The sequence below is a fragment of the Protopterus annectens genome, chromosome 6.part0 (genome assembly GCF_019279795.1).
Source record: "Protopterus annectens isolate FY-2018-M chromosome 6.part0, PAN1.0, whole genome shotgun sequence".
NCBI classification, from domain to species: domain Eukaryota; kingdom Metazoa; phylum Chordata; order Ceratodontiformes; family Protopteridae; genus Protopterus; species Protopterus annectens.
The window spans coordinates 610,258,394-610,281,007 of NC_056737.1; the positions used below are offsets into that span (position 1 = coordinate 610,258,394).

The 22,614-nt window shown below is 40.3% G+C and overlaps 1 protein-coding gene across 1 annotated transcript in view; it reads right to left on the reverse strand.

Annotated features, from left to right (window-relative positions):
- Nucleotides 1-22,614, reverse strand: part of POLE2 (DNA polymerase epsilon 2, accessory subunit) — a gene marked incomplete in the record, with an annotated part of 1,055,700 nt that overhangs the window by 470,479 nt on the left and 562,607 nt on the right. The window contains 1 exon segment of the mRNA XM_044074281.1: nt 3,924-4,096. Coding sequence (XP_043930216.1) covers nt 3,924-4,096 — 173 coding nt within the window.

Here is a 22,614-nt window from a genome sequence, read left to right on the forward strand (position 1 = left end):
GATGTAGTTGGAAAAATGTGAACACCCTGACCTCAGAATGTAAAACCAAACTTATGCATTCAAAAACCTCCTTAAAGATTACCTATACAGTAACCGCCTTTGTAACTGCATCCACTCCCCCTGAACTTGCTCCACCTCCTAGAGTTAACCTTATAGAAATTCCTACTATTACTCCCTTATGCTCTAGGTTTCATCAACTTGTCTAACGACCAATGATTACTGTACATATTGTATATATTGCTACAACCTGGCTTACTGTACATATTGTATATATTGCTACGACCCTGCATAAGCTTTGTTAAAATATCTTCTACTACACTCTGCAAGTCTTCCACATAGATTTCATCTGCTATGTTTCTTATTATGGTACTGTCAATTTTTTTCTTTTTCATTTTTATACTTTTGTAACAAATCTTTGTCATTACTTAATGTCTGGAGCTTTTCTCCCCAGAACTCCACTGAAAACAGACACCAGTTGTCCAGCCTGATTATCCTGGTAAACAAATGTTAAATAAATAAAACAAACAGAGTTGGAGTATAATAACGAGAAAACTTGTGATACAGCAGACTAGAATGCAACAATGGATGCAGTTGCTTAATGACAGATATCTGAGTTTCTGATCTTCAACAAATGAATGCTATGCAATATTTCTATTCTACCAACCCTCTGTAGATATGCAAGAGCAATGTTTACCATCTTCCATTGATCTGGGGGATTTTTTCCATCAATATTTTTGGCTTTGTTGCATATTTTATCGCTGAGAGAGTATTTTTGGCTTTGCAGCTGATTTTTTTTTTTTTTTTTACTTAAGAAGTTTAACAGAACATTTTTTATTTTATTTTATGAGTTGTACATGCAGGATCTAGACAAACATATTACCTATAACTGATGGGCCTACATGTGGAGAAAAATGACTAAATGCTTTTTGCTCTTTATTTTGGCTTTGCAGAATTAATATGATTTGTGTGATGCAGCTTGGAATACTTTATGGAGCAAAGGTGGAAATTCAATAAATGGCCATCATGTGTGCATCACAATTAGACATATAAGGTGCATACAAAAGTGGCTTTAATTGATGGGTAGGAGTAGCAGCTGTCTGTTGCTAAAAGTAGAAGATCATTTTTCAGTTTTAGTAGTTATTTATCTGATTTTGCAAGACTAGTGTGGCACCTATGTGAAGTAAGACAGACTGCTTTATTGTTTTTACATTCATTTGTCTGAGGTGTATACAGTAAAGTGGATATAACTGATTAGTATAAAGGTCATTAATACAATTAATAAATGAATTATCTCTGATGCTGTGTAACTGCTGTCAAACAGTCACTGCTGATCAGGTTCAGGAGGAGTACTGTTAAACAATCTATTAGATAAAATCTGGTGTGCGTCTTCATGCATGTGTATGGGGTTTAAATGCAACAAGCTGTCTGTAATTTTTCTAACTTTTCATCAAAATAATCAGCATTGCACACAATAAGTGTCAGTCTTTGGTAGTTTGGCGGGCACATGATGCATGTGAAAGTAAATTATCACTTGCACAGTGGTATAGTGAGTATCTGTGTCATCTCAGTGCATACCTCTGGTTGAGTTCTTGGCTGTGGCTTCTTCTATCTGCATGGCTTTCCTGCACCTGTGTGGGTTTATCCATCTGCTCAGGTTTTCTCCAACACCAAAAGAATTTGCCTATAGGTAAGTGTGCAGTGTGTGTATGCACAAGTGTGTGCATCTTGTGATAGAACTGGCTTGTCAAGGCCAGTGTCAGTAAGTCTGTACTTCATTAAAAAAAAAAAATCAGTACAGCTTGTGTGCTAGACCTGGTTTTCAGGGGTTTTGTGCGTTTGTGTTTATACTCAAGTAAAAATAACACTGACTTTTAGCTGTGGACACAATATAGGCAGGCACATACAAACCTTTTCTGGGTAGCAATAAAAGAGAAAGTTAACAAGTTATTACCTTTCAAAAATAAGGCAGAACATGCTTCACAGAACAGCCAGACCCCATCAAAACCTCTGCGGGCCTGGTTGCACCTGTGCCCTAGTTTATACAAGTGAATTTGGCCACAGGCTTAGTATAAGCCTCTCTGCCCTAAACTTCAACTAGTATAAATCAGCCCCTCGGTTAAGGTGTGCATAAGAAGGTCACAGCAGGATTGTGGAGTGGGGGGGGGGGGGCTGGGGAATGGCAAGGTCATTACTAACTTAATTTTTCTTAGAGGTGTACCAGGAATACCTTGTTCTTGGCCTTGTTCAAGAGAAATCTTGACCAATGGATGGGAGATCGCAGATATACTCCAGGGATTACCTCAGTGTCACTGCTAGACAGAGGCACAGCAAAATAATGGGTATAGTTCCCCATACAAAAGGGGTGGCGTAAGCCACAAAACTATGGGCTAGGCTTATAAACGCCCTCGGGCAGATAGCCTAGTATGAACCTATGAACCTATGAATGTTGTTATAGGTTGTGTGGGGGGCTGTGGATAGTGTAGTCATTATTCCCTTAACTATCCTGACAAACCTCAGAGGTATGCAGAAAAGGTCACAACAGCTTGTCTCACAGCAGTGAACTGTAAGAGCAACAAAATTACAAAGGAGTCTTTTTCCACTTGCCTGACAATACAACATAGGATGCATACACAGGTGGTTATTTTGGGGGTATGGTATACATCTGACAGCAGCAGGTTGAAATATGTTACTGAGTTTCATGTATTCTTTCAAGTTTGTCCCAGTCTGACAATCAGAATGCTTCACAGGAGGTAGTTTGTCAAGGGGTGAGGAGGAATGTTTGATAGCAGTTACTTGAAATATAAGACCATAGTCATTTATCTTCATCCCAGTTTAATATCAGATGGACTGTTAATAAATGCTGGAGATACTGTAAAAGAAAATATGAGCTTTCAACTGGAACAATCTTCTTGTTAACTGTTACAGTTTTATGCTGAATTGTTAGAATTATGATTGATTAAAATATGTCAAATATGCAGCTTTTATTTGATGAATGCAAAGGTAATATGCTAAAATGGTTTAAGACTGGGCTATATGCTACCAGTCATGCAAATGTTCCTTAACATTTAATTCATGACCTTAAAGAGATGCTCTACCGATTTAAGGGGCAATGACTTGATCAGGTATTTAAAACATGGAGGTAGCTTAAAATGTCTGGCCCTCAATGTCTTATCTGGATACAGGACATCATTATTCTTTTGGGGAAACTTGACTAGGTTTAGAAAGGTCCCCCGCGTCATTAGCCTAGTAAGAATCTATTTATCATTATTGCACCTCAAGAAGTTTGGTTGACAAGATTTTTGTGGAGGTCTTGAGTGCATATGGAAGGAAACTGGTTTTGCAACAAAGTAGGCTAGGAGTTTATAAGGTGGTCAAAAATACGGGTCTATATTAGAAACTCGACCGCTTAGCTTGTACGCCGAAACATCAACAGCTAAACATCGAAAGCTTAAAATTGCGAACGGCTACTTACACAAATGTTTTCATCGGGAAAGAATTCGCTTGGCCATCGCAAATTAAAATAAACTTCCAAACCCTAACAAAGTGGGGGGCTTTGCTCCCCAACACCCCTCCTAACTACATATACCAACTCTGAGATCGCTCTACATTAGGAAAAGGGCAAATTCAAGATAACAGCAAAGCAAATTCTTTCCCTATGAAAAAATTTGTGTAAGTGGCCATTCACGATTTTAAGTTTTTGCCGTTTAGCTGTCGACGTTTCTTCATTCGATAAGCTAAGTGGTCGAGCTTATAATACAGACCCAAAAATGCTGGTCCACCAAAAGCAATCAAATGCAGCAATTTAAATCAAATTATGCAATATTATTCCAAACAGACACATTTTTAGAACTCAGTGCTAAACAATGATGCGCAATCCTGACAGCTAAAAATGGGGTCAGTTCTGCAGACCAGTAGTTCATTACCTGAAAACATTGTGTGAAGTTTCTCCAATACTTCCATGTGGTCTAACCAGACATCGGATACAAAAACAAACATAGCATCTTCATTTTCTTCTTCTAGCTGCTTCAGTTTTAGTGAAGCTTTCACTGAAATTGGAGAAGGGCCACCAAAAAAATTGATATCCCCATAGTAAGCCCTGCAACAGAAATGGTGCATTTGAATGTGACAATATATTTGATAAAAAAATTGACTTGCTATCTGTTGCTTATGTTCTAGAAGTGATAATTATGTTGGTTAAAAAATGGAAAATTCATAATACCCAAATAAAGACTGAAACAAAACAATTTCAATCAAAACATCTTAATATTAAAATCATGACCAATATGTGTCCTTTGTTGCAAGAAAGTCCTTCTATATTGCACAGCTTACAAAGGGACTAAATCTATATCTAGGGATATCATTGTCCCCCATTACTCAGCCCTCATTACGCCATATAATACAATGCCCCTTTGGCACGTATCTGTCCATACATATGCAACAAATGGAATGCCCACACAGAAACCTTACTAAAAGGATACAAGGCCCAAATAACATGCCCTACATGGACTGACTCAAAGCTCTTTCACTATACTTGATATCCTACAGACTGCTAAGCGGCGACCCATGTCTGGCATATAAGGTATCCTTCAACCCAATACTGATTTACTGCACATCAGCAAGTCAAATGGCGTCAGAAATACTCACTGTGGAATCAAACCTCCTCTGCAATATCAACAGAATAAGTGAAAGCCAAAAAAACGGACACAAGAGTGCAGTATAGTGCAGTAGAAAGACTGCACACAACTAACAAGGCTAGAAACTTCTAAACTTTTAATAATGATAAAACTGAGTACATAGGTGAGCGCTTTCATGACTTACAAGTCGCTTCATCAGACAATCTTAAAAAACTTTAAGCATCTTTATATAGCAGCATATGGTGGTCAATTGATGTAATTAACTGCTAAAGGGAAAGCACAAAAATACAATGAACTGTTTAAAAATGTTAATATATAACAGTAACATTTTTAAAAAAGTAGTATGAGAACATAATATTCATTGTATCTTAATCAATGTACAGATAAAAATAAAAACATCTCAAATTCTATTAAAAAGAGAAAATAAGGTGTAAGAGATGTGTCTATTTATGTTTCAAGGGTTGTGCCTTTAAAAAAGGTTTTAAAGAGGAGTTGTTGTTGAGCCCAGGAGGTTTCTCTGCATTAAGCAAGAGAATCCATTTTTGCTCAGCAGCCTCTGTTCGATTTTCCAGATCACCTCCTCGAATGGTGTTATCAATAATCTGCAGTACCAAGAATTTAAAAGTGTGTGAAGGATCTGTCTGTATAGTGTGGGTTGCTACAGCATTCATTTCTCTTTTATTCTTAATATCTCTAATATGTTCTAATATTCTGTCCTTAAGAGATCTATTAGTTTTTCCCACATAATACACTTTTAGATGATACAAATACATACGAATGTATCTCTAAAGTAATTGCAAATAGCATTATGGAAAAAGTTTCTTTCTTAATTTTCGATCTGCTAATGTCCGAACTTATAAATGAAGATTTGTTTAAGTTCTTTACTACAGCCCATCCACTAATCCCTATGATTTATGGATTACCCAAAATACATAAAAATACTCCACCCATGAGACCGATTGTTTCTGGCACAGGATGGTGTACCGAACAGTTATCTATCTTTCTAGAGAAGAATTTACATGCATTATTAGATACATGTTATACTATTCTGAAAGATACTAAGTCATTCTTAGAAGGATTACACACTTGGTTACTAACTATTGATAGTGACTATATCTTTGTCACACTAGATGTGGAATCCCTTTTCACTAGCATTCCTAACGATATGGGAATTGAAATGATCAGGGAATTTTTGACTATCAATAACTGTTATTCTAATGATAAAGTCAAGTTGATATGTGCATTATTGGAAATTGTGCTGGAGAACAACATTTTCACTTTTGAAGATGAATTATATCTTCAGAAAATTGGCATAGCTATGGGCACAGCTTGTGCAAATAGCTACGCCAATTTAGTTCTAGCAAATTGGGAACATACTTCTGTACTAACAGAAACTAATGAGTACTACGATAGGATTTCTGGTACGTGTGTTTTGTAGATATCTTTCTGTTATGGAAAGGTGATATATGTGAACTTAATCATTTTATTGTTTATATGCACAACACTACTGACTTCTTGAAATTCACATATAAATACTACTCTAGTGAAATGGAATTTCTTCATGTGTTTTTAATGAAGTCCGAGTTGAATCAAGTAACTAGTAGTATTTTTAGAAAACCTACTAGAAAAAACACTCTTCTACATAAAAGATGTATGCATCCTAGGCACATTTCTCGCAACACACTCAAGGGACAGATTTTCAGAGTATTACGATTGCACAATAATGATATAGATGCAATAAAAGCTCTTATAGACCTTAAGTCAGAATTTTTAGAGCGAGGTTATTCTGAGTTAGATATAGACAATATGATCAATGAAGCATGGACACACAGACTCAGTAGATGCAAACCATACTTCGGTACCAATACCGAAGAGTCACATACATCTGATTGCTCTTTGTCTACTAAAGATACTTTCAGTATTGTCTTTCAATACTCCAGTGACGTTAATGATTATTATGATATCATTAAGAATAACTGGAATATTTTACACAACATCCCTAATATGATAAACAAAGTGGGCACTATACCTTCTTTCTCTTTTAGAAATAATAAATCTCTAAAGCAACATCTTTGCAACAGACCCACTTTTTCTAGAACAGCTATTTCTATTAGAACAGGCACATTTCCATGCAGAAATTGTTCAGCCTGTAGACATATTTACAGCCATGCTATATATACTCATCCTTTCTGCAGTTTTAATATTAAACTAAATCATTATGCAGACTGTAAAACCAACAATATACTGTTTATTTTTCATTTTGCCAAAAATGTCATGCGTATTATGTGGGAAAAACTAATAGATTTCTTAAGGACAGAATATTAGAACATATCAGAGATATTAAGAATAAAAGAGAAATGTATGCTCTAGCAACCCACACTATACAGACAGATCCTCCACACACTTTTAAATTCTTGGTACTGCAGATTATTGATAACACCATTCGAGGAGGTGATCTGGAAAATCGAACAGAGGCTGCTGAGCAAAACTGGATTCTCTTGCTTAATGCAGAGAAACCTCCTGGTCTCAACAACACCTCTTTAAAACCTTTTTTAAAGGCACGACCCTTGAAACATAAATAGACATATCTCTTACACCTTATTTTTTCTTTTTAATAGAATTTGAGATGTTTTTATTTTTATCTGTACATTGATTAAGATACAATAAATATTATGATCTCATACTACGTTTTTAAAAATGTTACTGTTATATTTTAACATTTTTAAACAGTTCATTGTGTTTTTGTGCTTTCCCTTTAACAGCTAATTACATCAATTGACCACCATATGCTGCCATATAAAGATGCTTTTAGTTTTTTAAGATTGTCTGATGAAACAAAACAAAAGTGTCCGATCAAGCCAAGAGTTCAAAAATTGTAACGCACTTTATTTAAACAAATAACAGCGTTTTCGCTCCCGTTAATACAGAAGCTTCATCAGCAGTAACAGGGCGCCAACTCCCGTAATTTAAAACTTCAAAGTGACGTACAATTGATGTCACTTCCAATTAAGCAGTTCAAAACACATTTAAACCAACATGTCTTAATAAAAGTATATGTGTTTAAAACATATATAAAAATATGTAACAAAATACGATAAAAAGTACAGTTTTGTACCTACCATAAATGTAGATGTTCGAAGATCCACATTGCTGCAGTCCTAACACTTGGGTAGTCCGCTGTCCCAGTCGGCCCGAATACCAAAGTATAAGGCTGACGTCGGTCAAGGCGCATTAGTCTGACGTCAGGACGTCAGGGTACAAATGCGCATGACCGACGTCATTTCCTCAGTCTTTTCTTGCCCCAGATGTCAGAAGACCCTAAAAGATAAGGCCAAAACCAAAAACACCAAACACTCCTGTACCAAACATATGTACAATATATACAAATTTACAAAAGTACAACCCCACCCACACAACCACCCCTAAACACAAAGGGAAGGAGGGAGGGTAAATTGGACTGCAGCAATGTGGATCTTGAACATCTACATTTATGGTAGGTACAAAACTGTACTATGTTCTTCATCTCACATTGCTGCAGTCCTAACACTTGGGTAGAATCCCAAAGCAGAGGTAAGGGAGGCTGGCAAATCACAAAGAAGCTGGAGCTGACAACATGCCCTGCAAAACAGCCGTGGCAAAACCAGCCCTAGATTTAGAGTAGAGAGGAAGGTGGTAATGCTTAGAGAAAGTATGCACTGAACTCCAAGTAGCTGCCTCCAAAATATCCTTAGTTGCCACCCCTTAGAAATGCTGTTGAAGTGGCAGTAGCCCTAGTGGAATGAGGCCTAATCCCAGCTGGAATCTCCTTGCCATGATGGGAATAACAAAATGCAATGCAAAACCCAATCCACTTAGAAATAGTTTGTTTTGACACAGGCTTGCCCTGAGAACTCAAAGCAAAAGAAACAAACAACTGCTGAGACTGCCTAAAATCCTTAGTCCTGCTTAAATAATAACGCAACTGCCTGTGTACATCTAAAGTGTGCAAAATCTTTTCCCCCTTATTTTGGGGATCTGCATAAAAAGTAGGCAAATGAATAGTTTGGTTTAAAGCCACACTAGAAACTACTTTAGGCATAAAGGAAGGATTAGTACGTAAAGATACCCTATCCTTATGAAAAATCAGGAAAGGCTCAACCGCCATAAGGGCCTGCAATTCAGACACCCTTCTTGCAGAGGTAATGGCTAACAAAAAGCAGTCTTCCATGACAAATATTTCAATTCAGCAGTAGCTGCAGGCTCAAAAGGTTGTAGAGTGAGTTTCTCCAACACAAAATTGAGGTCCCAAGCAGGAGTAGGAGCTCTACGTGGGGTCTTATATTCTTTGCCCCTCTAAGAAATTGCTTGAACAAAGGATGAGAAAACAATGGTGGGTCACAATCATAGTGAGCTGAAATTGCTGCAGCATGAATCTTAATGGAAGAGAAAGACAAACCTTTGTCCAATAACTCAGTAAGATATTGAAGAGCCACACTCAAATTTGGCTCAGAAACATCCAAATCCTTTGCTGTACACCAAAATAAAAATCTCTTCCATTTTCCTGCGTACACTTTCCTTGTACTAGGTCTTCCGGCTTCCATAATCACATTCAAAACTTGTTGAGGAAGCTGAAACCTGCTATGGTTCAAAACAGAATATGCCAGGCTGTCAGATGAAGAGAGTGAAGCTTGACATTGAGTAGATGCCCGTCCTTCTGAGACAATAGGTGTGGAATCAAAGGCAAGGGCCATGGAGGCTTCCTTACCAGACTCCTCAGCAATGGGTACCAGTGCTGCCGAGGCCAATCTGGAGCTATTAAAATCATCCTTGGCTTGTCTTGTCTGACCTTTAGGAGTACCTTTGGGAGGAGAGGCAGAGGTGGAAAGGCATACACATGAAGATTTTTCCAACTGAAAGAAAGAGCATCCACTTTCCAGGCTGTGAGATGAAACCTTTTCGTGCAAAACTTTGGCAGCTGGTGGTTTAGTGGAGAAGCGAACAGATCTATGTCTGGAGTTCCCCAGGACACTGTCAATGTCTGAAATACATGAAGATCCAGTTTCCACTCGTGGGGATCCATGATTTGCCTGCTTAACACATCTGCTAAGGAGTTCTGTGCTCCTGGCAGAAACCTTGCTTGAAGATTCAGTTGCAAACTTAACGCAGTCTCCCACAAAATCATTGCTTGCCTGCATAGAGGATAAGAATGTGTTCCCCCTTGTTTGTTGATGTACCACATGACAGTTGTGTTGTCTGTTAGAATCAACACCTGTCCTGGAAGAAGAAAATCCTTGAAAGCCAGTAATGCAAACTGGACTGCTAACATCTCCTTCATGTTGATATGTAGATGCTGCAGTCTGGCAGGCCACTTGTCTTGTATCCACTTTCCATTCAGATGAGCTCCCCAAGCTGTGTCTGAGGCATCTGTCGTTAGAATCTGACTCGCCTCTGGCCGGGTCACAGAGAGTCCCTTGTTTAGGTGACATTCCTGAGCCCACCACAAAAATTCCTTTTGAATGCAAGGTATTATTTGAATGACAGTGTCCAAATCCTGGCAGTGCTGTGTCCATACATTTTTGAGATACCATTGTAGCTTCCTCATATGCAGTTTGGCATTGGGAAGTACCAGAATACAAGATGCCATGAACCCTAAGGCTTGAAGGACTGTCCTTGCAGTCAGCCCGGACTGATGAGATAGTTGATGGAAGTAAAGAGAAAGATTCTTTTGTTTGTCCGGGGTTAAAAAGGCCATCTGGGTTGCTGTATTCAGTCTCACACCCAGAAAGCACATGTCTTGAGAGGGTACTAGACTGGACTTTATTTCGTTCACAGAATACCCTAGGCATCTTAGCACTGCTATCACATATTCCAAATGCTGAAGAAGCACGTCCTTCCTTGAGCCAGAAGCAGGCAATCGTCCAAATAAGGATAGATTTGTATTCCTTTTAGCCTGAAGAAAGCTATCACTGGAGCCAGAACCTTTGTGAACACTCTGGGCACAGTAGATAAGCCAAAGGGCAATGCAGAGAACTGATAATGAGAATTCCCAGCTCGAAAACGCAGATACTTCCTGCAAATTAGTCTGATAGGAACATGAAGGTAAGCTTCCTTGAGATCCAAAGTTACCATCCAGTGATCTTTGCCCAGCAGAGGTAAAATCTGTTGTAACGTCAACATTTTGAACTTGGGAATGTCCAGATAAGTGTTGAGGATAGACAGATCCAAAATTGGTCTCCACGTGTTCCCCTTTTTTGGTACTAGGAACAGGCGAGAATAAAATCCTAGGCCCCTTTCTGGCACAGGAACCGGCTGAATGGCCCCTATTTGGAGCAACAGAGAAATTTGCCTGTGAGCCTATTTCCTTTGTTGAGAAGGAATGTCTGGCATGCCTTTGAAAGGAGGCAAGGTATGGAAATAAAACCTGTAACCGTGGTGAATGATATCCAATACCCATCTGTCTTGGGTAATTAAACTCCAGTTTTCTTTGAAAAGTGCCAACCTTCCTCCTAAAGGTGCTGCCAGACGAGAAGATTCTGGCAGCTGAAAAGGCAGGTCATTGGGTTTGTTTACGAAAGGACTGACCCCTGCCCTCACCAGAAGACTGAGCAGGTGAACTCCCTGTTCTAGGCCTAAAAGAACCTTGAGCTCTGCCCCTACCACGTCTAGACCTACCCCTAGACTGGGAATCAAAAGCAGGATATGTCCACCCCTTGGTAGGCCAATTTCTACTAAACTTCGGAGGCTGAACCTGCAAAAAATCTTTAACAGTCTGCATAGACTTAGCCTTGTCTTCCATTTTCTTTAGAACTGCTTCCACAGGCGAACCAAACAACACATCAGATTGTAAAGGAGCATCTAAAATCCTTGTCTTCACATGCTCAGCTAAATTCTGATCCCTCAGCCAGGCGTGCCTGCGAAGAACCGAACCAGTGGCAGCCACCCTCGAAGAGGCCTGCACAGCATCAAAACCACATTGCAAAGAATGCTTACCCACCTGTTCAGAAACATGAACTAAATCCTGCAACTCTTTACACTCAATACCTTCCGCCAAAGCATCTACCTTAGACTTTAATTGTGAAAGGAGATAATTTTGGTATTTCAACATGTGAAACTGGCAATTCAAAGCTCTCATGGCCAAAGTGGAAGAAGTATACACTTTCTTTCCCCATCTATCCAAAGCCCTTGCCTCTTTATCCGGAGGAACAGGATTTTTAACAACAGAAGCCTTAACACCTTTAGGCCCCTGTGAAACAGTTTCTGGGTCTGCCCTAGGACTCTTGAAAAGATACTTATGAGCTTCAGGCACCCTATAATATCTATTCGGTTTAACTGGAGCAGGAGGCAAAGAATCAGGGTTCAGAGAAGCCTCTGCTAAAACATCCTCCACCACATCTAGAACAGGAGGTATAGCTAAAGGCCTATGCTGGGGTAGAAACAAAAATTCCCTAAGCCTTTTCCTGGAATCAGAGAAATCCTGACCTTCCCATTTAAAATGCTCCCTCATGGAATGAAGAGTCTCTGAAAATGAAAAATCCTCAGGAGGAGAAGCAGAAGGAGTAGAATCATCCACATCAGAATCAGAGTAAGGGGAATACTCCTGCAAGTCTTCAGCCGAAGACTCAGAAGCATCCGAACACTGCTCAAAAAGTACAGTTTTGTACCTACCATAAATGAAGATGTTCGAGGATCCCCATTGCTGCAGTCCTTACTATTGGGTATAGTCCGCCGTCCAGTCGGCCCGAATACCAGAGTATAAGGCTGACGTCGGTCAGGGCGCATTAGACTGACGTCAGTACGTCAGGGTACTAATGCGCATGACCGACGTCATATCCTCAGTCTTTTCTTGCCCCAGATGTCAGAAGACCCTAAAAAGACAAGGCCCAAAATACCTGCACCAAAAATATGTACAATATATACAAGAATATATACAAAAATATAAGCATGTAACCTCACCTACACAACCACCCCTAAACACAGAGGGAAGGAGGGAGGGTAAATTGGACTGCAGCAATGGGGATCCTCGAACATCTACATTTATGGTAGGTACAAAACTGTACTATGTTCTTCGCTCCCCATTGCTGCAGTCCTTACTATTGGGTAGAATCCCAAAGCAGAGGTAAGGGAGGCTGGCAAATCATAAAGAAGCAGGAGCTGACAACATGCCTTGCAAAACAGCTGTGGCAAAACCAGCCCTAGACTTAGAGTAGATAGGAAGGTGATAATGCTTAGAGAAAGTATGCACTGAACTCCAAGTAGCTGCTTCCAAAATATCCTTAGTTGCCACCCCCTTAGAAATGCTGTTGAAGTGGCAGTAGCCCTAGTGGAATGAGGCCTAATCCCAGCTGGAATCTCCTTGCCATGATGGGAATAACAAAATGCAATGCAAAAGCCAATCCACCTAGAAATAGTTTGTTTTGACACAGGCTTGCCCTGTGAACTCAAAGCAAAAGAAACAAATAACTGCTGAGACTGCCTGAAATCCTTAGTCCTGCTTAAATAATAACGCAATTGCCTGTGTACATCTAAAGTGTGCAAAATCTTTTCCCCTTTATTTTGGGGGTCTGCATAAAAGTAGGCAAATGAATAGTTTGGTTTAAAGCCACACTAGAAACCACCTTAGGCATAAAGGAAGGATTAGTACGTAATGATACCCTATCCTTATGGAAAATCAAAAATGGCTCTACTGCCATAAGGGCCTGCAACTCAGACACCCTTCTTGCAGAAGTAATAGCCAACAGAAAAGCAGTCTTCCATGACAAGTATTTCAATTCAGCAGTAGCCGCAGGCTCAAAAGGTTGTAGAGTAAGTTTTTCCAACACAAAATTGAGATCCCAAGCAGGAGTAGGAGCTCTCATTGGGGGTCTTATATTCTTTGCCCCTCTAAGAAACTGCTTGAACAAAGGATGCGAAAACAATGGTGGGTCACAATCATAGTGAGCTGAAATTGCTGCAGCATGAATCTTAATGGAAGAGAAGGACAAACCTTTGTCCAATAACTCAGTAAGATATTGAAGAGCCACACTCAAATTAGGCTCAGAAATCTCCAAATTCTTTGCTGTACTCCAAAATAAAATCTCTTCCATTTTTCTGCGTACACTTTCCTTGTACTAGGTCTTCTAGCTTCCATAATCACATTTAAAACTTGTTGAGGAAGTTGAGACCTGCTGTGTTTCAACACAGAATATGCCAGGCTGTTAGATGAAGAGAGTGAAGCTTGACATTGAGCAGATGACCGTCCTTCTGAGATAACAGATGAGGAATCAGAGGTAAAGGCCATGGAGGCTTCTTTACCAGACTCCGTAGTAGTGGGTACCAGTGTTGCCGAGGCCAATCTGGAGCTATCAAAATCATCCTTGGCCTGTCTTGTCTGACCTTTAATAGTACCTTTGGAAGAAGAGGTAGAGGTGGAAAGGCATACACATGAAGGTTTTTCCAACTGAAAGACAGAGCATCCACTTCCCAAGCTGTGTGATGAAACCCCTCTGTGCAATACTTTGGCAGCTGGTGGTTTAGTGGAGAAGCGAACAGATCTATGTCTGGAGTTCCCCATGACACTGTCAATCTCTGAAATACATGAAGATCCAGTTTCCACTCGTGGGGATCCATGATTTGTCTGCTTAACACATCTGCTAAGGAGTTCTGTGCTCCTGGCAGAAACCTTGCCTGAAGAGTAAGTTGCAAGCTTAGCGCAGTCTCCCATAAAATCATCGCTTGCCTGCATAGAGGATAAGAATGTGTTCCCCCTTGCTTGTTGATGTACCACATGACAGTTGTGTTGTCTGTTAGAATCAACACCTGCCCTGGAAGAAGTAACTCCTTGAAAGCCATTAATGCAAACTGGACTGCTAACATCTCCTTCATGTTGATATGTAGATGCTGTAGTCTGGCAGGCCACTTGTCTTGTATCCACTTTCCATTTAGATGAGCTCCCCAAGCAATGTCCGAGGCATCTGTCGTTAAAATCTGACTCGCCTCTGGCGGGTCACAGAGAGTCCCTTGTTTAGGTGACATTCCTGAGCCCACCACAAAATTCTTTTTGAAGGCAAGGTATTATTTGAATGACAGTGTCCAAATCCTGGCAGTGCTGTGTCCATACATTTTGAGATACCATTGCAGCTTCCTCATATGCAGTTTGGCATTGGGAAGCACCAGAATACAAGATGCCATGAACCCTAATGCTTGAAGGACTGTCCTTGCAGTCAGCACGGACTGATGAGATAGTTGATGGAAGTAAAGTGATAGACTCTTTTGTTTGTCCGGGGTTAAAAAGGCCATCTGGGCTGCTGTATTCAGTCTCACACCCAGAAAGCACATGTCTTGAGAGGGTACTAGACTGGACTTTATTTCGTTCACAGAATACCCTAGGCATCTTAGCACTGCTATAACATATTCCAGATGCTGTAGAAGGTCTTCCTTTTCTTGAGCCAGAATCAGGCAGTCGTCCAAGTAAGGATAGATTTGAATTCCTTGAAGCCTGAAGTAAGCTATCACTGGAGCCAGAACCTTTGTGAATACTCTGGGCAGTAGATAAGCCAAAGGGCAATGCAGAGAACTGATAATGAGAATTTCCAGCTCGAAACCGCAGATACTTCCTGCAACTTAGCCTTATAGGCACATGAAGGTAAGCTTCCTTGAGATCTAAAGTTACCATCCAGTGATCTTTGCCCAGCAGAGGTAAAAGCTGTTGTAACGTCAACATCTTGAACTTGGGAATGTCCAGAAAAGTGTTGAGGAGAGATAAATCCAAAATTGGTCTCCACGTGTTCCCCTTCTTTGGTACTAGGAACAGGCGAGAATAAAATCCTAGGCCCCTTTCTGATACAGGGACTGGCTGAATGGCCCCATCTGGAGTAACTGAGAAACTTGCTTGTGAGCCTCTTTTCTTTGTGGAGGAGGAACGTCTGGCATGCCTTTGAAAGGGGGCATTGTATGGAAATAAAATCTGTAACCGTGGTGAATGATATCCAACACCCATTTGCCTTGAGTAATTAAATCCCAATTTTCTTTGAAAAGAGACAGTCTTCCTCCCAAAGGAGCTGCCAGACGAGAATCTACTGGCATCTGAAAAGACAGGTCATTGGGTCTGTTCTGAAAGGACTGACCCCTGCCCTCACCAGAAGTCTGAGCAGGTGAACTCCCTGTTCTAGGCCTAAAAGAACCTTGAGCCCTGCCCCTACCACGTCTAGACCTACCCCTAGACTGGGAATCATAAGCAGGATATGTCCACCCCTTAGCAGGCCAATTTCTACTAAACTTCGGTGGCTGCACCTGCAAAAAATCTTTAACAGGTTGCATAGACTTAGCTTTGTCCTCCATTTTCTTTAAAACTGCTTCCACAGGCGTTCCAAACAACACATCAGACTGTAAAGGAGCATCCAAAATCCTTGTCTTAACATGCTCAGCTAAATTCTGATCCCTCAACCAGGCATGCCTGCGAAGAACAGAACTAGTAGCAGCCACCCTCGAAGAGGCCTGTACAGCATCAAAACCACATTGCAAAGAATGCTTACCCACTTGTTCAGACACATGAACCAAATCCAGCAACTCTTTACACTCAATACCTTCCAAAGCATCCACCTTAGATTTTAATTGTGAAAGGAGATAATTCTGATATTTTAGCATGTGAAACTGACAATTCAACGCTCTCATGGCTAGAGTGGAAGAAGTATACACTTTCTTTCCCCACCTATCCAAAGCCCTTGCTTCTTTATCAGTGGGAACAGGATTTTTAACCACAGAAGCCTTAACACCTTTAGGCCCTTGAGAAATAGTTTCTGGGTCCGCCCTAGGACTCTTAAACAAATACTTATGAGCTTGGGACACCCTATAATACCTACCAGGCTTAACAGGACCAGGAGGCAAAGAGTCAGGGTTCAGGAAGCCTCTGCAAAACATCTTCCACCACATTCAACACAGGAGGAATAGCTAAGGGCCTATGCTGGGGTAAAACAAGAATTCCCTAAGCCTTTTCCTGGAATCAGAGTAATCCTGGCCTTCCCATTTAAAGTGCTCCCTCATGGAATGCAGAGTCTCTGAAAATGAGAAATCCTCAGGAGGAGAAGCTGTAGGAGTGGAATCATCCACATCAGAATCAGAATAAGTAGGATACTCCTGCAAGTCTTCCAGAAGACTCTGAAGCCTCTGAACACTGTTCAAAACTATCAAACTCGGTTCCACCCTAGGCCTCTTATCAGGAGGGGCATAGAACCTCTAATCATAGTAATCAAATCTTCTGCCATTTTAAGCATATGTTTCTTAGGTACAGAACCCGAAATGCTAGGAGAAGCCCCCACTGAAGCTGAACTTGGCCTACCTCTCAAAGAAGTTTTGGCAACAGAAGGAGAGGCTCTAACTACCTTGGGAAGAGAGGGAAGAACAGTTACCTGAGAAGCCCCCTCGGCCTGGCCTACCTCCTGAGAAGGCACATCCTGTAACAGTAAAGTTTCTGCCTGAGACTCCATGGAAACTCCTGGCAAAACCTCTGGCTCCACTGAGCCTTCTAACTTCGCTGTTTTGTCCTTGCGCTTCTTGGACGAAGCGGGCGTCGGAGCATCCGGCGGCATTTTATAATTGCAACGCTTCCCAAACACTAACCTGGCACAGTCTAACCTCCTCTTAATAGTGCGTTTGTTAAACCTAGCACAAGAGCGGCAACCAACAACGTCGTGCTCAGGCCCTAAACAAGGTATACACAAGGTATGGTAATCCCTATGAGGTATCTGTTTCCCACAAGAAATACAGTTATTCACTTTTTCTGACATCCGGTTAAATACTGAGGCAAGAAAAAACCAAAATGTTCCCCAACGGGTACTTAGCCAACTCTGTTTCGGTCTGAAACTCCGGTTTCGGAAATATTTCAGAACGCCAACCTGCACTCGCAAAACTGCTTCTGCATCGGACCATGCAGCAAAAAAGACTGAGGATATGACGTCGGTCATGCGCATTAGTACCCTGGCGTACTGACGTCAGTCTAATGCGCCCTGACCGACGTCAGCCTTATACTCTGGTATTCGGGCCGACTGGATGGCGGACTATACCCAATAGTAAGGACTGCAGCAATGGGGAACGAAGAACATCTCCCAAGCTCAGGTTCCACCCTAGGCCTCTTATCAGGAGGGGGCATAGAACCTCTAATCATTGTAATCAAATCTTCTGCCATCTTAAGCATATGCTTCTTAGGTACAGACCCTGAAGAACTAGGGGTAACACCTGAAACAAAACCTGGCCTGCCCCTGGGAGAAGCCTTGGAAACAGCAGGGGAGGGCCTAACCACCTTAGGAAGGGAGGGAAGAACAGCTACCTGAGAAGCCCCTTCCGCCTGGCCTACCTCCTGAGAGGTCACATCTTGCAGTAATAAAGTCTCTCCCTGGGATTCCAAAGAAATTTCTGGCTGAACCTCTGGCTCCACCGAGCCCTCTAAAGAACCGACGTCCTGTACAGACGGTTCTTCCAGCCTAGGCTTTGCTGTTTTGTCCTTGCGCTTTTTGATTTGCGGGCGTCGGAGCATCCGGCGGCATTTTATAATTACACCGCTTCCCAAAAACTAACCTGGCACAATCTAATCTTCTCTTTATAGTGCGTTTGTTAAATCTAGCACAAGAGCGACAGCCAACAACGTTGTGCTCAGGCCCTAAGCAAGGTATACACAAGGTATGGTAATCCCTATGAGGTATCTGTTTCCCACAAGAAATACAGTTATTCACTTTTTCTGACATCCGGTAAAATACTGAGGCAAGAAAAACCAAAATATTCCCCAACGGGGTACTTAGCCAACTTGGATTCGGTCTGAAACTCCGACTTCGGAAAATCTCAGAACGCCAACCTGCACTTGCAAAACTGCTTCTGCATCGGACCATGCGGCAAAAAAGACTGAGGAAATGACGTCGGTCATGCGCATTTGTACCCTGACGTCCTGACGTCAGACTAATGCGCCTTGACCGACGTCAGCCTTATACTTTGGTATTCGGGCAGACTGGGACAGCGGACTACCCAAGTGTTAGGACTGCAGCAATGTGAGATGAAGAACATCAAGCAATTTCAACCTTACTACCTAGTTAACTAACTAATTGTAGGTGATGGGTTATAAGCCCGTCAAAATGTGGGACTTTTCCTACAACACTTCAATCATACCTAATACATTACTTAAATCATAACCAATAAATTACTTAAAAAATATTAGGTAAATAAGCCTGTTAAAACTTACTGTTAAACACAGTTCTGACTAAATTCTACAATAATTTGGTGACTATACTACAGTGTCAGTTACCTTAGATAGCTTCTATATTTTAAAATAGAAGCTATATTACAGTTATCGTTCAGTCCCGGATAGGAGAAGGCATCTAATTGTAGCTGCCACTCCAACTCACGGGTCTCTAAGATTAGGGATTGCGGTCCACCCCTAATATCAAATTTAACGTTGTCAATGCCCATAAATTTAAAACTGTGGCCACAATTACTTAAAATATGTTTAGAGAGGGCATTATCTCTCCTCTTGTTCTTGATGGCATAAATATGTTGGTAAATACGGTCCCTAAATCGCCGGTCCGTTTTACCAACATAAAATGCATGACAACATTCACAAAAGGCCACATACACAATGGATTTAATGTCGCAGTTTATTTTGTGGTTGATTGCGTACTTCCTCTTACCAATGGAGAAAGAATTTCCCACACGTAAATGAGAACACCATTTACAACAACCACAACTAGATGTCCCTTTTTGTCTAACCATAAAGTCAGTTAGTTTATTGTGTTTTTGTGCTTTCCCTTTAACAGCTAATTACATCAATTGACCACCATATGCTGCCATATAAAGATGCTTTTAGTTTTTTAAGATTGTCTGATGAAGCGACTTGTAAGTCGTGAAAGCGCTCACCTTTGTACTCAGTTTTATCATTATTAAAAGTTTAAAAGTTTCAAGCCTTGTAAGTTGTGTGTAGTCTTTCTACTCTTTAATATCAACAGAATAGTTTGGAGGGACAGATACAGCTCGCAGAGGATACTGCTGCTCTGGAACTTGTTCCCCAGCCACATAAAATAAAGTTTATCCTTGTCCATATTCAAGAGCAAATTGGATCTATGGATGGGAAACAGAAGATTTATCCCAAGACTGCCTCCTGTACTAATAAAGGACAGAAGCAGCTCCTAAATGCTTTACTCCATGTGTGAGTTACTGCAAATTATCTATGGTATGATCCTAGTTATCCTCATTAGGTGTAATATTAAATATCGACCCATGGGATGGGTTAGGCCAGCGCTAGCCAAATGGGATAGGTTAATTCAAGCACAAAAAGGGAAACTGGCTAGGCTTGAAATGATCTGCAAGGACAGCTAGCCTAGTACTTACATACAAACTTATGAAATGTGTTTGTTTTTCATTTCAGTTAAATTACCTTTGTGAAAATTTGACATAGTTACACCTTTACCAGTTGTTGTGTCTTTCAGCTTTTCCCGGTTAGGGGTTGCCACAGTGGAACTCCAGTCCGCTAATGATTGGTAGTTGATTTTTACATGCCGAGTTACCAGCCCTGACGCACAACCTTCAATGAAGGTACGCCCATTCACGCATGTCTCCACGCAGAAGACGCTCTAGCTGAGAATCGAACAGGACAGCGTCTTACTGTGAGGCGACAACGCTACCCCACCACCGCGGATATACAAGCCTGATAATTCTGAATGTTGTTTCTTTTCAGTCATTCGTGATCATCATGGCAGTGTTTTCCATTTTTAGCATATATCTCTTACACAATTCCTTTGTTTTCCACTAATTAAGATAACAGAGTCTTTCCACCATTCTAAAATCCTTTTATTTTAGACATCCTTATGTCTTTCACACTCGTGTATGTTGATTCTTCTTCTAGTAATCCAACACTCTACTGGAAAAGGTTAAGCACCTTACCATAATTCCAGTTCTTCTAGAAGTGGTAATTCAGCAGTCCAAGACATGACTGCTTTGTCAATCAGGGATGTCCAGCAAAGGCTCATCTCCTGAAGAACACTTGCTCATGTGAACAGCAATGTAAAGGTAGCTGTAAAAAGGATATGTTCTTTGTCCTCACTTTACCCCCAGTCCACGAAATGCACTCAATAAGGAATCAATGACCATGTCCCCCTGAAAAGCACAAGTGGACTAAGGGGTTGTTAATAGAGTGGGAATACAGATTACGGAATGAACACCCCTAGAAGGAGGCGGAGTTATAAGGTACATAAGTAACCTATCTTTGCCAGGAGAGTTCAAACAGCAGTCACACAGGATGAATGAGTAATTACTGAGCAATGTCATTATACAATGCCGTAAGGGGCTACTACTACCATAATCTCCCCTTCTGGAGTTTCAGGTGAACTCTCTGAAATGGAAAGGCCAACAGGAAAGTGTTAACAAATCTTCCATAATAGGGACAATGTTCCTCATCAGAGATCCCCAGAATTTGGACCTTATGAGCAATAGTAAAGAAAAAATAGAAACTGTTAACATTAAGACAAAGTTTTTCAAAGGGAAAGATATAAAATTTAATGAGAAAAAAATGAGTGGGATAAAGAACGAGGAAGAAGAGCTAAGATGTAAACAATAAGAAGAAATGACTGGTACTGTGGGGAGATGTATAAAAAACACACAAGAAAAAGAATATGACTGGAGGTGTTTAGGTTAATAAGCTAAAGAAAATTAATTAGTGGAAGACGTAGAAAAAGACTGAAAGGAAATAATTAGATGGTGTTATAAAGGAAGGAAAAGTAGAAGAATCAGCATCTAGATCAGATGGATTAGGTTATACATTTCATAAGGGAATACAGGGCTCAAAAGAAATTTTTTTGGGCATTTTGTATGGATGGAGGTAGGGATAGAAAAAAAAAATCTGTAAGTGAGCAATAAAATACAGAAAAAGGGAGAAAGGAAGTAATAAAAATGGAGGCCTGCAACATTAGAAAATATAAATATTTTATGAAAATCAGTCAGAAAAGACTGATGAATATGCTGATGAATACTTAAATGAGGGAGAATATGGAATAAAGGAAAAAGGTAAATGAAATGTTGATAACTGGTATAGAGGAAGTGGACTGTATAACAAAGGAAAGGAGTGAAGGGAAAGTAAAGGTATGTCGCACAGCTGTGGCATTTGACAGTATTGATCACAGTCAAACATTGATTATGTTAAAAGAATATATGACAGGAAAGAAAACTGTGGTATGATCTTAGTTATTATCACTAGGGGCAATATACAATTATTAACCATATGACGGGTAAGGCCAATCTAAAACCACATGGGATAGGTTATTTCAAACACAAACGGAAATTAGCTAGACTTAAAATGGCCTGCAAGGGCAGCTAGTCTATTAATTGTCTATAAACCCAAGAACCTATAAAATAATGGAGTAGTTAAACCACTGTATAAAAATGAATCTATTTTTGATGATGGTAAATAGATGGATATGGGAAAAAGATAAAGCAAAAAAGAGGAGTAAAACAAAGTTGCCCATTCAGCATGTGGCTGGTTGTGATGGTTACGGATGTAGTATTACAAACCTACAGATTGGAACTGGAAGAAGGTAGTTGGAATATACGAAGGGTTAAAATTGCCCTTAATGTTACTATAAAGATGATTTAGTACCAACACCTACGAACAGATGGTGATTGACAAGAGGTAATTATAAGCACAGATAAAATGTTGGGAAAGGTTGGGTTATGTTCCTTCAATAAAAAAGGGCAGCTAAATAAACAAAAAGTAAACAATTTGGTGAAGTGGAAGAAATTAGTAGAAGATATATATATAAAATATACATACTTTTATATATATAATATACATAATTTTATATACACACACACACATATATATATATATATATACACACACACATGCACACACACACACACACATATATTTTTTTTTTCACAAAAAATGAGAGCAGTGTGTTAGGGGTGATATTTGGGAAGTATCATACAGTGATGAAACAATGCAGGAGAATGTTTTAAAGCATAAGGGAATGGGACATATGGGTTGAGGATG